The 15347-nt window shown below is 46.3% G+C and overlaps 1 protein-coding gene across 1 annotated transcript in view; it reads right to left on the reverse strand.

Moving 5' to 3' along the window:
* The window catches only part of LOC146187595 (DNA polymerase theta-like), a 163881-nt gene that overhangs the window by 35522 nt on the left and 113012 nt on the right, over positions 1-15347 (reverse strand). The window contains exons 20-21 of the mRNA XM_084608233.1: positions 12453-12590; positions 345-549 (exon numbers count right to left, since the gene is read on the reverse strand). Of these exons, the coding sequence (XP_084464359.1) occupies positions 345-549; positions 12453-12590 (343 nt within the window). The remainder of the gene's footprint in view (positions 1-344; positions 550-12452; positions 12591-15347) is intronic.

Raw genomic sequence — 15347 nt, forward strand, 5'->3', positions numbered from 1 at the left:
ACAGATCGTCATGATAGAGTTCATGAAGGTTGATGCTTTGTTGCACCAATGGCACCAAAATGCAGCTGTAATTTTGATTCAGTAGCTATAAAGCAGTGTATATAATTAGCTCACTGCAAATGTTAAACCAATGAGAACAATGCGTAACCCGCCATCAGTGTGCGTATGTATGTGAAAGCATAGACACACAGAATGATGAACTGCTGAAAACAGTGCTCAAATTTTGGCAGTCTAAGTCAGCTAGAAGACTTTCCTGCACCTTCCATACAGTATCACAACAGCTTCTATTCGCAGAAAGCTATCCTCCCAGCTACTGTCTTGAAAGAAGTGGGTAGAAATGCCACCTGGAGAGGGTCGGAAGGCAGCGCGGGCCGTGATGCTGACTGGTGGCTGGGTGCAGACGGTGAACTTTTTGGCAATGCCCTGCAGGTTGGGCCCGGTCACCATCACCCGACCGGTGGCCGTCCATGGCTGGCTCCATGGCCGGATCCGAGACAGACCGTCACTCTGCTGAAGGCGTCGTTGGTGCTGACCAAGGGGGCGCAGGTTCTGTCACGTATGCCCGGGTAAGCCGTAAGAAACTGTTCTGCTCAGAGGCTTCGAAGAGGAGGTGGGGTGTATGTAGTACCTCCACTACAAGGCAGTGGGTGTCGGGACAGCATATAAGGCGGTTCCATGGCCAATGTATTAAGACCACTACAACTGAAACTTTTTGTTTGGCCATGGGCACTGAGCATAAATTTAGGTCTACTTTACCCCTAGTTAACACATTACTGTGTTGCAGTAACAAAGGCACCAGTCTAAGCACCTAGAGCTTTTAGAAGCTAGTAAAGTCCATGAAAAAAATTAACAGGCACCACCGACACCGGCTGTTGTCACAAGCAAACTTTGAGGCTCTCAGGGGGGTATACATGAAATCACTTTGAGAGAAACTTCAAGAGAAGATAAAAATTGCTCCTAAAAATGATCCGTGAACACACAGAGTCTGTGCAAATACCTTTTACGAGAAAATATGAATCAAATGACCAAGAAAAAATACATAATTCAATTCAGGCACTTATCGCACAATTGACGACAGTCTACCTTTTGCACAAGCTAGGTATCATGCACTCTCGACTGACACCCAGTCTGTCTCTCTTTTTTTTTTCTTTTTTTTTTAGTCGATATTTATTGCCTCATGGCATCAGTAGGTTATGAGATGAAGGATGAATAAATGATTAAATGAATGGAAAAAGGTTGGCTGATTTTATGAAGTCCAGAAGTGAGCGATGATGACAGTCTGTCTTTTTCATCCGTGTTTGTGTGGAAAATCAAATTTACACCAAATCATTTACACCAAACAGCATTAGAAAAACGGCACTGAAGTATGCAGGCAAGCATACCGTATTTACTCGCGTAATGAACCCACCCCCCACTTTTGTCGTCGAAAATTGAATTTTTTTTTTTACGTCGCGTAAATAACGCGCACCCGCCCGCAGGGTCGGTGTTCAGCATGTTCGCGTTATCTCGGCTCAATTGGCCGGCGCTGTCGACTGTCGACGATCATAAAATTGTCTGATCGCGCAGTGATAAAATAAACATCATTTGAAGCCAACGATGCTGAACACCGGCGACGCGAACGCGGGTGACGCGGGCGTCGACTGCACGCTTTCGTTGATCGTTCATTGACCTTGCATGATTCGTTGGTGGATGCGCAAAGGGCTTTACTGGGGCGTCCTCTTTGAAATGGGGTGACGGCAGTTTCCACCACGCTCGGCTATTTTCTTTGTATTTCTCGAACCAATTTGTCAAACTTCTCTAGATTTTTTTTTTACAATGATGATGATGATGCAGGTTGCCGAGTGCCATCTATTAAATGCAAAGCAAACCTCTGCTTATAGCGCCATGCATGCGTGGCGGCGGCAGAACGAAGTAAAGACAACGCACTTGGACAGCGTTGGTCGCCATTTCGCCAGTCCTATTTTGTTGCTGTTTAAGTGCTTCGCTACGACCTTTGCATTATTTCGTGCGTGCTGTGCATTTTCTGCGCGTTGTGCGATGAGGCGTTACGCTAGCTACACGGCCGGTTTTAAGCTCAAAGTCGTGGAGCATGGCAATCGCGCGGCTGGACGGCATTTTAGTGTAGACCCCGTGCGTGTGCGCTACTGGAGGAATCAACAAGAGGAACTCGGAGCGACGAAGAAAGATCGCCGGGCCTTTCGCGGGCCGAAGCAGGGCAAGTTTCCTCGCGTCGAGGAAGAAGTTCTGAGCTATGTGAAGAGGCTCCGCAACTACAGTGTACTAGAATATGGGGTAGTGTGTTCAGGTGCCGCCGCTCTCCATGCATTGGCGTGAAGCGGCGCGCGTGGAAAGAAACCGGTTTTGTGCGGCGGCGCTGCTGTAGCGTGGGCTGTCGGGGCTGTCGGGCTGAGCCGCTCGCTCTCCATTCTCGGTTGCTGGGTGGTGACGGTAAACGTGGTCCGTGCCCGTTTTCTCGCGGTTTTTTTCTGGTGCTATAATAGCTGCTGGCCGTCCGAGAGTGTATAAATGCCGAATCGTCGGCGGCAACGGCACTGCTTTGCACCTGGGTGCAAAACAGGCTACCACTGGACTGACGGTGAACAGCCGTCGCTTTTTGCTGTTCCGAAAGACGAAGCGCGCAGGAAGGTTTGGGAGAGAAATTTGCATCGCAAAGACAAAACCCTGGATGAAACCTGCTCGGTATGTGAACTTCACTTCGAGCCGTCGTGTATTCTCAGAGACTATGTGCACATTATAAACGGAGAGGAAGTCCGCATAGCACGTGGGAAACCGGAGTTGACGCCAGACGCCGTGCCGACGTTGCTTCCCAATGCCCCTAGCTACTTGTCAAAGAAATCATCGCAGCCAAGGCCTCCGAGGAAACGTAAAAGTGCTCTGGTTGACTCGACCGCCACCAAAAGAACACGTGCTGACGGAGAAACGGCCGAGACAGCCCAGTTGCATGCTGACCACGAACCTGAGATGACTGCCACTACAGAGGCAACTTTAACAGAAGGCTTGCTCGAGCTTTGTGTTCCTTCTGCTTATTGGAGCTGCCACCGAATTCCTAACCACGAAGGGGTGGTTTACTGCAAGCTTAAAATGCGTGAAAACGAGGAAATTTTATCCGAGCGTGCGGTGATTTTCTCCCAAGACGGTATGCCCGGCATCGCATATTCAGCGCACCTCTGTGGGCGTCGCATTGAAGCAGGGCGCATTTTGAGCTGCGAAGAAGCGGAGAGTATTTTAAGGAACGTTGACTCGTACGGCCTTTGCAGAGGTGCTTTGGAAATCTCAAGGATGCCACTGTCTGACCTTACAAAAGGCCTTCAGCTGCAAGTGATCATCAGAGATGACACGTACTACAGCAAGCATTGTGCAGGGAAAGAATTATCTGAAAGTATGTACCACAGCTGCTGGCACAGTACGGTGTTATGCGTGTGATCAATTTCCCTTTTGCATAGTTTTATGTAATAATCTGTTATTTTGCAGGGAGGCCCTGCATCTCATGCCGGTACACGAGGAAAACGCTGATGACGAGGCAAACAAGACTAAAGCGCTCTGTCAAGAAGCATATCCAGAGTGCTTCGCAGAGACTTCGTTTGGCAGTACAAAAAACAAACGGCTATCGTGTCGCTATGCCAAAGTTCAGAAGAAGTTAAAGGAAATGCAAGATGAAAATTCGTCAAAACCTGATGAAGTGCTTGAAGCGCAAATTGGTGATTTGCCCCCTAAGCAGCAAGAATGTGTGAGGCAGTGCTTTTCAGCAGCAAAGAAGAAAAGTTCCAAAGGAAACACTTACTCAAAGGACTGGATATTAGAATGCATATTAATGAAAATGAAAAGTGCCCGGCTATATGAGCATATTCGCAGGCATAAAATTATTTCCCTCCCCAGCAAGAGTACCTTAAAACGTTATCTCAGACTTTACAAAAGTGGGTTTGGCTTCTGCCACAAAGTCCTGTCACAACTAAAGAAGAAGACAAGACACATCAATGACTTCGAAAGGCGCGGGGGCCTCCTAGTAGACGAAATCAAGTTGTCTCAGCACCTGAATGTGACGTCTACGGGACACATTGAAGGATTTGTAGATATGGGCCCTTTCAGCAGTGAAGGAAAAAATGTTCCCTGTGACCACGGCATGGTCATAATGTTTGTCCCCTTCACCGGGAAATGGACACAGATCATTGGTGCATTTGCCACTAGTGGGAACGCAAAAGCAGAGATTCTTGCAAAAGTGCTAATAGAGGCAACTATTCTCGCAGAAGCAAATGGTCTACTTGTTGATTTTGTAACGTGCGACGGTGCTTCATGGAATCGGCGCATGTGGAAACTTCTGGGAATTGGCGTAAAGAATGGAAAAATCACTTGCAGTCTTGAACATCCCGTAGATGCATCCCGCCGGTTATATTTCTTATCTGACTTTCCTCACTTGCTTAAATGCGTGAGGAACACGTTGCTGCAGCATCCCTTGAATACTCCACAGGGCATGGTAAGTGCTGGTATCTTTATTTCCATTACATTGCTTTTTCTAATCATGGTGCACGATGAAATAGCAGAAAAATTGGTTGTAAGAGTGGTGTTCTATAACAATTTGTGGTATAAATTATGCCCATTGTGCGTGCTTTACATTGTATTTATAACTGTTCCAGGTCTCCATTCAGCCCGTAAGACAAGCATTTAAAATAGACTCCAGCAATATTACCCTGAAGGCGATGCCTGGCCTCACGTCTGTGCACCTGCAGCCAAACAGTTTTGAGAAAATGAGAGTGACCTTTGCCTTTCAGCTGTTTGGAGACCGTGTGATTAATGGACTTTTATTTTACAAGGACCGGCTGGAAGCATCTTGGGGGAAAATTGAGACAACTGTAGAATTCTTCAGGTAAGGAAGATGCCTCGATAAGAATACTGTAATTCGTTTGCATTACTAGCAAATTATATTAGAGTACATCGGCTTGCGGTAAATGCCCCAGCAAGAGGCTACCTAGGATCAAGATCTTGTTGCTGCCCTCTAGCAAAACTTGAGTCCTTATGCACCTAAAGTATATCGTTTCATTTCATGTTTGCAATCAAGCAAGTCCCTTTGCTTCCCTACTTTATGGGACGATGGTTTCAGCACTTCTGAATTTCATGCTGTTGCAGGAAAATCAGCTCCCTCATCAGGATTATGACTTCCCGATTTCCAGCTAGAGCTCTCCGTCCAGGCTCCAGGAGTGTGCAGGCCCTAAAAGATTTCCTGGATTTCATGTCGTGCTGGGAGCGTCACGCAAATGGAGTTGACGGATTCTTGAGTGCCTCCACAGCTGACGGACTTAGGGTCACAATATCAAGCACATTGGCTCTACTGGACCATCTAGGAAAACACAATTTCAAGTATCTAATGATGGCGAGGCTTAGCCAGGATCCATTAGAGAATTTTTTCGGGATTGTCAGGCAGTCATGTGGCTCAAATGATCACCCAACGCCAACACAATTTCTGATCGTCGTGAACTGCCTCTCGTTTTATAACCTCGCAAAAGCAGTGAATGCGGGCAATGCAGAGCGTAGTGAAGAAATAAGCTCTCTTCTTGAACCGTGTGATGGCTCCACTCAGGAAGCCAGAGTTAACGAGTTCGATAATGCAGTTGAAGCGGGGAACCTGGATTTGGCAGACCGCATGCTACAGAGGCTTCCGTCCGATCATAAAGGATACGTTGAAGAAAAAAGTGATGGTCGGCTAATATATTACATGGCTGGCTATGTGGCCCGAAAGTTCCTCAAGCTAAATGACTGCACAAATTGTAGGCACCTTCTTTTGCTTACCACGGCAAGATCTACACAATATTCCAAGTTCACGGACCTTTCCGACAGAGGTGGGCTTCTGCACCCATCGCAGGCGTTGTATATTGCAGTGAAGAAACTTGAGGACATATTTACTGCCTATTTCAGCAAGCAAGAGCTGTGCAGCGATAGTGTAGTTGATGTGATGCTGCTAGCAAAGAAGCACTTCGACTATACCTTAGGCTGCAGCCAGCATACAGACTTACTAACAGCAGCAGTGGTGAAATTCTATGTCCTTACGAGGCCTCATTTTTTTGTCAAAGGCATCAACCAGTCGCGAGAAGAAAAGCGAAAAAAGAAACTGCATGCAAAAATCAGTCGATGTTCGTAAGTTTGCAACCGCAGCCGCCTGATCATGACTTGGTCGCGATTTCGAGGTCACGCTTTCTGCTCGCTGCAGTATGTACACTAGCCTGTAAATAAACAGTTTGCTCATCACCCTTGTGTTATTAATTTCATCAGCAGCAGTCTGGCAGCAGTGTCCCCTATAAGTTCCTTGTGCCTGCACATAATACAGCTGATGGCAAGAATGGAGCCGAGCTCTAAGCGAAACAGTTTGAGAGAGTCTGGGACGGTTCCGGACTTCAGTACTTTAATAATTACCCGCAGCCACACTAATTGATTGATTTTGTTTGCTTCAACTGCTACGCACAATGTTTCTTTTTTCTTTCAATGATCTCATTGCTATAAAATTACGCGCAGTTTTATTTCCGCAATTTCGGCTCAGTTTAGCGGTCTTCAGCTAGTCGTTGCTTTTTTTTTGACCGTGCATGACTTTCCTTATTGTAGTCAGTTTTGTTTCTCGTGCATGTACGACCACGAACATTACGAAGGCATGCTGTGACGTGCTCGCAGTTATAAAGCGATAAAACACGGGTGCGATGTACGAAAAGCACTATCGCGTATCGGAGGCGGCGCATGCAGTGACAGCCCATGCCCCGGTGGCGCCATCTCGTGGATTTCGACATCAACAGCGGCAGCTCCGAGGCCTCTCTGAACACACTACCCCATATTCTAGTACACTGTACCGCAACGAAGGATGTGCCGTATCCCACGAGCTGGTACAGAATCACGCGCGGGCCACTGCAAGAAGTCACGGCATTGCCGCGAGTGAATTTAAGGCGAGCAGTGGTTGGACGACTCGTTTCATGCGCCGGAACGGGTTGTGCCTCAGAAGGCGTACTACGTTATGCCAGCGGCTGCCGGCAGACTGTGGGGACAAAGTGCGTGATTTCCACCGTTTTGTCATTCGGATCCGTGAGGACAAAAAGTTCCTGCTGTCGCAAATCGGGAACGCGGATCAGACGCCTATAAACTTTGACATGCCAAGAAACAGCACTGTCGATATGAAAGGTGCGAAAAGTGTGCAGGTTAAGACGACGGGCGCCGAGAAGCAGCGGTGCACCGTGATGTTAGCTGTAACAGCGGACGGCAGGAAGCTGCCGCCGTTCGTCGTCTTCAAAAGAAAGACTCTGCCAAAGGGAACTCTTCCTGCCGGTATCCACATTCGCGCCCAGGAGAAAGGGTGGATGTCGGCCGAGCTGGTGTCCGACTGGCTGAAAACAGTCTGGGGACGGCGGCCCGGGGCTCTTCTCCTGCCATCGCTGCTTGTTATGGACAGCTTCCGCGGCCATCTGGAAAAAAATGTCCGCTGCCGAATGAGCGAGTTACGCACGGACCTCGCTATCATCCCAGGTGGCTTGACATCAGTGCTGCAGCCCCTTGATGTTTCCATTAATAAGCCCTTTAAGGACAACGTGCGCCGGCTCTATACAGAGCGGATGGCCGCGGGAAACCACGACCTGACTCCCGCAGGTAAGATTAGAAGGCCCACCATCGACATGCTCTGTCGATGGATTCTAGAAGCATGGAGTGTGATTCCCAGCGAGATGGTCGTCCGCAGCTTCAAAAAGACTGGCATCTCCAACAGCCTCGACGGCAGTGAGGACGACGCGCTGTGGGAAGACGACGACGCCGACGAAGTCGCAAGCGATATGAGTTGAAGCGTGGATTCAGATAGCGAGCCCGAGTGAGACAGACCATAAGCAGCCAGCAGCATGAAAATAAAAATGAATTTTTAATTCACATTCATCGCGTACGTGTTTTTACTATAAAGGTAAGGTTGGGATTGCGATTTTCCTATCTTCATTGTGACATGAAATTTCGACCTAAAAAATATCAATTTTTTTTTCCCGCGTAATGAACCCTCCCCCCAAATTTATGTCAACTTATCTGGAAAAAAGGTGGGTTCATTACGCGAGTAAATACGGTAGCTGCATTGCTATTCACTAGTACAGACCGAGGGATAGTAACTTGCGCATCCTCTTTCACTTCTGTACAAACTTGACATTGTCCAATACGAATAACCGTGAATGCTTTGTTTTCGTCATATTTGTTTTTATCTGGGCCTTGGAGTAAAGGCTTAGGCTGAGTTGTGAGTCAGCACTTGTCCTGCGGCTTCCTTTTATCTTGTCCTGTGTCTTCCTGATCGCACTGTTTATATTAATAATGGATGATGGCACGAGGCATGTCATGATGATGTGGTCACAATTCTGCAACTAGGAAACACGTTGGCTGCTTTCTTTCTTTTCAGCATTTTTTCTCTTTACCTCTCTCTGTGGCAGTAGCTGCTGCACTGAACCCCAGGCAGTAGAAAATTCCAGAGCCCTCCACTACGGCGTCTCTCATACACTTCATCGCTTTGGGATGTTAAACTCCGTAAACCAAACCGAAACTAAACCTTTTTCTTTTTTGTTGCGAAAGCTACACTATGACAGCCAAAGCGATACCTCGGGTGGCCGCAGCTACGTTGTGAAGAGGCGTAGTTACGAGAAGACGAAGAAAAAGAGAGGACAAAGAAGTAGATGACGAAGAAAAAGAGGGAGAAAAAGAGAGAGAAAAAGAGACTACAAAGAAGAACAAGAAGATGAAGAAGAAAAAGAAGGCGAAGAGGAAGATGATGAAGACGAAGAGGAAGAAGAACACTCAGCCACCCACAGCTAATGCTTTCGCTCCACATTCGGTTCAGCAGCGTTGAACCCTTCCAATTTTTTTTGTCTGGTTCAGGCTCCACTGGCCAGCTATGCATGGTCGAGGCCGGTATAGAAAACACAAGTCTTTTATTTTTCTTTATGCTTTTGTTTGTCACTATCTGGGATTGTGGACCTGCTAAGCTAAGAACAACAGCTTCTCACGAGCAGGTGCTTACTAAAGCCAGTACAACTAAGGAGCACTTATCTGGCCTCTGTTGGCATCTAAACTACCGGCCCCATAGCTCGGCATGGCTGAGAGGGCGAAATGATCTAACCTGGCGTCTCTAGATGTGCAGAGATCCTGGAAGGATGCAGGATTACCTTATGCTCGCAGCTAATCTCTCTACACGGCTGGTGATATGAACCCAATGCGAAAGCGGAGGGTTCCCAATATTGATGTTACATCTCAATACATTGGCCGCACCAAAAAGATTTCCTTTTTGTCCTGCCTTTTCGTTTTTTTTCCCCTTGAAATGATGCGCGGACGCTCAAGTACAGTGCATGGAAGGGGCATGGTCAGCCATGAAAGTCTATCTTAACTGATTAGCGCTTGCAACGTGTTCACCTTAATCTTAAGAGGATTGCTTTTGCATGGTGTAAAGGGAAACTAAACGAACGTCCTCACACTGTTTATCTTATCTGAAAGTTCATCTTAACTGAACACCAATCTACTGTATGTTAGTGTGAATCCCTGAGGTTAGGCTACATTATCATGCACTACCCTACCGCCTACTTCTACAGCGACTCGGTAATGATATCTCAGAAATTATTGGGGCTGAAACGTGGGGCTGAAACGTGGAGGCTAAGCAAGAGGGTTGTACTTAAGTTGAGGACAATGCAGATGGCTATGCTAGTGGAAATCAAGAAGAAGAAATGGGCATGGGCAGGGCATGTAGTGCATAGAGAGGATAACCGATGGTCGCTTAGGACCAACAAACTGAATTTCAAGGGAAGGAAAGCGTAGCAGGGGGCGGCAGAAAGTTAGGTGGGCAGATGAGGTTAAGAAGTTTGCAGGGGTCAAGTGGATGCAGCTAGCACAAAACCGGGTTAATTGGAAAAATATGAGAGAGGCCTTCGCCCTGCAGTGGGTATAGTCAGGCTGATGATGATGATGATTATCATGCACTAGCAGATAGTGATCAAATCCTTTCTGGCCTCGACATCACGAGTTTGAGTTGGGTGATGCAAAAAAAAAGTTTTATTTTTAAATTCAATTTTGTCACAAGATGCTTCACATATAGAGCGAAAGTTATGGTATCTCCTGCCTCATATATAGGGCGGGACTTACGGGATCTCCCCGCTCCTCCGAGAATGCTTCGACATGATGCTTCGGGGCAGCGACTGGGCAAGCGCGCATACTTGACACAACCGCAGCACAATCAGCCAAGAGTATAAAAAGGCAAAGCGATATTGTAGCGCAAAACAGACAAGACACACGAGAAGGCCGCTGGTCTTCTCGTGTGTCTTGTGTGTTGTTCGGTCTTCTCGTGTGTCTTGTCTGTTTTGCGCTACAATATCGCTATGTTCATGCACCAACAAGCCCAAAAAGCTACGCTTTTGGATAAAAAGGCAAACTGCAGCGCACCCGCGGCAGTGCTCTCTGGGAAGGTTCAGTCTTCTGAGCCTCTCTCACGGCCGCTCGCACTGGGAAAGTGTCTTGTTTTCCACTGAGCCCGCAATCAACTCATCGCTCTCTTCATCTGTACGGCCGCCGCTACCGATCAACGCTGCCGAAGCCTCATCCAACAAGACAGCCGCGTGAGAATTCCTTTTTGCCACAGACTGTCGTTTTTCTTGAAAACAGCTCGAGACTGGAATGGCCTTCCATCCGAAGTGGCAACCATCACCAACTTCAGCCAATACAAAACCGCCATTGAAGATATTTTGTATTCATATTAAATTTCACAGCCCACCCCTCATGTAAAGTCCCCGGACGTTTGAGGAATAAATAAATAAATAAAAAAATAAATAAGCATTGTTTTTGCCTTTGTTTAAACTTTGATCTGACTTAGTATTCTTATGCTGTTTTCTGTGTAACTCTTGCCCCCACTTATTATATCTGAAGTACTTGCTTTGTTATCTTTACAGTCTTCTTTTACCACAGTGTTTGTTCATTGTGCTTTCCCTCTTGTCATTTACTGAGTCATTTTATCACTATCATGTCATGACATTTTCTTTTTTTTTCTATTATTATGCAGTGTAATTTGGACTACTAGCTATAAATATCCCATTATTTGTAAAAGAAAGTGACTTTCATGCACTTATTTCTCAATCACACACCGACACACATACCTGATCGATTGACCGGCCTAACTTTTAACTATGTTCTCAAACCTCATAAAGGGACAACGGATAACCGTAAAGGTGATCCCGTGCCTCTGTTGACTGTAAAGGCAGAGGTTTGTGACAGTCAGCAATGAATGCATCTTTCACTGCTTTATGAACATCAACACAGACACAAAAACACTAAGAATCTGTTTGGCTGAAGATAAAAATTACATTTGGAGTTGTCCTCATTGTCCAATCAGAAGGTCCCAAAACCATTCCTTGAATATGGTGTGTCCCCATGCGCACTGCGTGGTGTATGCATACCGACAGTATGCCATAAAAAGGAGTGCATTATAGTACTCACATTCATTTAATAATGACTGCATGAACATCTGTAGCAAAACGCAAAATTCTTTTTCTTTTTTCCTCAATAACCTTCCTTTAGCCAAACAGTGCACATGATACAGTCTAAACAACAGTGCAGGAGTTATACTAGGATTTATTCTTTTCTTCTTTAGGCACATTTATCCAACCTGAGAAAAGGGCAAAGCTATCTGGGCCTGCAATGTATCCAGGGTTAGGGCTCAGGATGCTCATTTATTATCTGCACTATGAACTTTTATTCCCCAAACAGGTTTCACTACACTTGCCACCCATAAACATCTTGATTGCCTCAAATCCATGTGCACCTTGCTTTTCTTCACTAGATAATTATCTCACACTTTCCGAACCGTCATCTACAACAAGCCACCGCCATAAAGATTTCCCCCTTTTCTGCCAACAATAACTTTTTTAGGTAATGTTCTTTTCCTCCTACCATTGAAGTTTGGAATTCCTTACCAGGCAACTTCCGTTCATAATCATCACAGCAATTCCTACAAGCCTGTTCCTAATGTTGCATGCTTACCTTTTTTTGCTGCTTTCTATTGTACTCGACTATAAATATAGCCTCACCGAGCCTGCCAAATTCATTGTAAGGCGGAATTTAAGCCACTGCTAGCCAATAGGACTGCAGTGACAGCGGACTAGTTCGTAGAACCATCTTTGCCTTCCTCGATCATAGCTTTGTTCAACTTCTTCACTACAGTATAAAGAAAAAAACAAAAGCATTCTGGTCAGTGACGAACGGTTAGGTGCACATAAATTGACCGTCACAGGAATGGTCAACTGTCCGTAAGCTGGCAAAGCTGCCTTATCAAACTGAAGGTCAAGTGCACTGGCATGAGAACCTTGACATGATCCAGGTTGCCAGAAACATTAGAACGAACAACAGGCTGATATCAATGGTCACTTCGCCTTCTGTACGCCAGAATGTTCGTCTGCTCCACCCACCTTGATAACAACTGCGTGCAACTTCCGCCAGTCATTGACCTTGGCCGGCAGTGGGTGCAAGGTAGACAGGTGGGTGAGGGTGGCCCTACTGCTCAGACTGCCTGAGGGCAGGGAACCCTCCTTGGCCAATGGTACCACCTGGGAGAGGAGGTTGCCACCCACACATGGTAATGACATGATGTCGCACAACTCAAATCAGCACACTGCGCGAGAAGAAGGCCAACACTCTTTTACGATGCCTCTTTTTCATTTCTCAAATGCTACTGTTCTTGTGGCTGTATGGTTGGCAATCAACCAAGAAATGCCCAGAGCCAGAGAGATGAAAATGCCATTCCTGACAAAATCATTGGTTGCTAGTGGTCAAATGTTGCATACGTATCACATACGGTGTTCCAGATTCAAGAAGTCCTCCACAACAAGATGAAACATGCCAGGGTTTGCACGCGGGTTTTTGCGATTATTTCACTTATTTCCCATCACTGTCAATCATTGCAGCCTGTTAAAGGGCAAGGAAGGCACAATCACAGTCAACCAAAACAGCAAAGCTCGAGCTCATTCTCAAAGCTTTCAAGTGAATTACTTTTGTGAGACATATGCAGGTCAAGGTTATATCAGTGAAGCAAGGATGGTTCCTGAGAGAAATAAAAATCTGCATGCATCGGCTCTTGGCACATAGGGGGTGGTTGGTACGAAACAGCAGTGGCCATAAATGCTAGCTGGCATCCAAATTGAATCTGATGAGATAAAGGAAAAGTGGCAACGTGAGGCCTTGCAAGGACAAAAGAATGCAGTAAAGGTGGCTGCCCTGCATCAACCTCCCTGTCTTGAGGAAGTCTGAAGCACTTGATTGCACACACCCACATGCGAATATGCTTAACACTTTCCTGTCTGTGGGAAAAGTAGTCATTTTTGGGTGGTGTCATTAAACATTTTTTTTTTTTTTACCAAAATGTTGAGGTATAGAAGTGCTTGGTATCAAATTGCAGAGGAGGAAATTTTCTTTACAATGAAATTAGGCAAAATGAATGTCTAATTAAAAAATTGCCAAGAAAATGACAACAATCACAAAAAAAGTGTAGTGAAAAATAAAAAATGCACAATATAACATCAAAATTTCTTCACAAAAGAAATTTAAAAAATCTAAAATATACGTTTTGTAGATCAGGGACCGATCTAGCAATGTAGTAAATTTTAACTGTCTAGATACAATAGTAATGAAGTTACGAAAAAAAAATGTTACACCTATGGCGCATTCAGTTGGGGGGACGAGAGCAGAGGCGCCGAGCCGTACAGAGCAGTACAGGAGCACGCTGAGCAAGGGTGTAACTGTCCTCCCACAGGAACGCAGTCTGCGTGTCGAGAGCAGAGCGCCATGACCATGTCACCGCACTTTTCTCCCCAGCATTCTCCGCCCGCCCGCAGCGGTGGCAGTTGCAACCCGAGGAGAGGCCAACGCTCCGTGTAAAACCACTTGTTTCGTATGTCTTTGTTCTCACAGTGCAGCGATCTGTCTCCTTTGGCTCTTTCGATGCCAGCAGCGACTCTCAAACATGCATACAGCACCTGAGGAATGCTTTCCGCTCGCAGAGCGACGAAGCTTTGAAGCCGCCATTTTGATCGTTGCCGACTCAAGAGAAAAAAAAAAAAAAAAGAAAGATGGCGCGGCAATGACGCTTTATGCCATGTGACTTCCTCTACTCACGCTTTAGACGAGAGAGCAGCCGGGAGTGCACTTGGGTGCTCTCAGCGGAGAAAAAGCCCTCTTCCTCTACCATTGGAAGCCAGTGATTCTACTCCTGCTCTCCTACTGGAGGGTGCCCGCTTGTCTGAGAGCACTTTCGAAGTGCTCTCGAGTGCGCCTGCTCTCCCACTAGAATTCGCCACTAGTGACGATCGTGTCACTGCGCGAACGGCTCTTGATTAGCGCCGAGCAGAACTCCGGCGCGCAATGCCGAGGTGGACCCCTAGCTCTCTCTTTGCCGAAAGCACGACTCGATGCACTGTCAGTGGCAAGTAGTCCCACCTGAATGACGATGGCTCTGGCCTCTTTCTATTAGCGCGCAGCAAAAGCGGAACTTTTTCGGAGGACAATCTGACATTTACCGGGGCATGGCCATTAATGTTCCGGGTTGATTTGGTGCAGTTCCGTCGTCACTACTAAAATCTGAAGAGCTGAAGGCATATTGCCAAACCATATCACGTAGGCACACTAGAGCCGACGACACTCTCAGCGTGTTAAACGGCGATTGTTGCTGAAATGTCTCTCTGAAGGCAACCTAAAGGTAAGATACACTCACTGTAAACGTCGATTGTTGCTGAAAGATGTCTTTGAACGCAACCTAAAAGTAACATACACTCACTGAAGGCAGGAAAAGATTACGGTGAAGGTAATTGCTTAGTGTGACCGTTGTCATACCGATTGTTACTGAAATATGTCAGTGAACGCAACTTAAAGGTAACATACACTCACTGAAGGCAGGACATAATTACAGTGATGGCAACTGCAAAAAATATTCAGAAAAAAATCACGACAAAGGAGTTTAGTGGCATCAGTGCAGAGATGGGTGGTGTTAATCCATTGTGCCACAAAAACAACAGAAACAGCAGCCTTTAAATGCGTTCTTATTCATTCATACATTATATCCCCAATTTGTCGCCAGGTGGCGTTGCTCAGAGGAATCACGCGTGAGAGCGTCATCTGCTCGAGTGCTCCTACGAGATATGGTTTGGTAATACGCGAGCTGAAGCCATCTTCAGAATCATCGCTGCTTCTGTCATCATCCAAAAACGAGCTTTCAGATGCGTCGATATCCACAGAAACGCACCATTTCCAAGAAGTGCCAGCGAGCAACATCGACGCCATTATGCGCACAAGGAGCAATGATCACCTGACAG

Source organism: Amblyomma maculatum, chromosome 6, assembly GCF_055883805.1.
Source record: "Amblyomma maculatum isolate TAMU_Amacu chromosome 6, ASM5588380v1, whole genome shotgun sequence".
NCBI lineage: Eukaryota > Metazoa > Arthropoda > Arachnida > Ixodida > Ixodidae > Amblyomma > Amblyomma maculatum.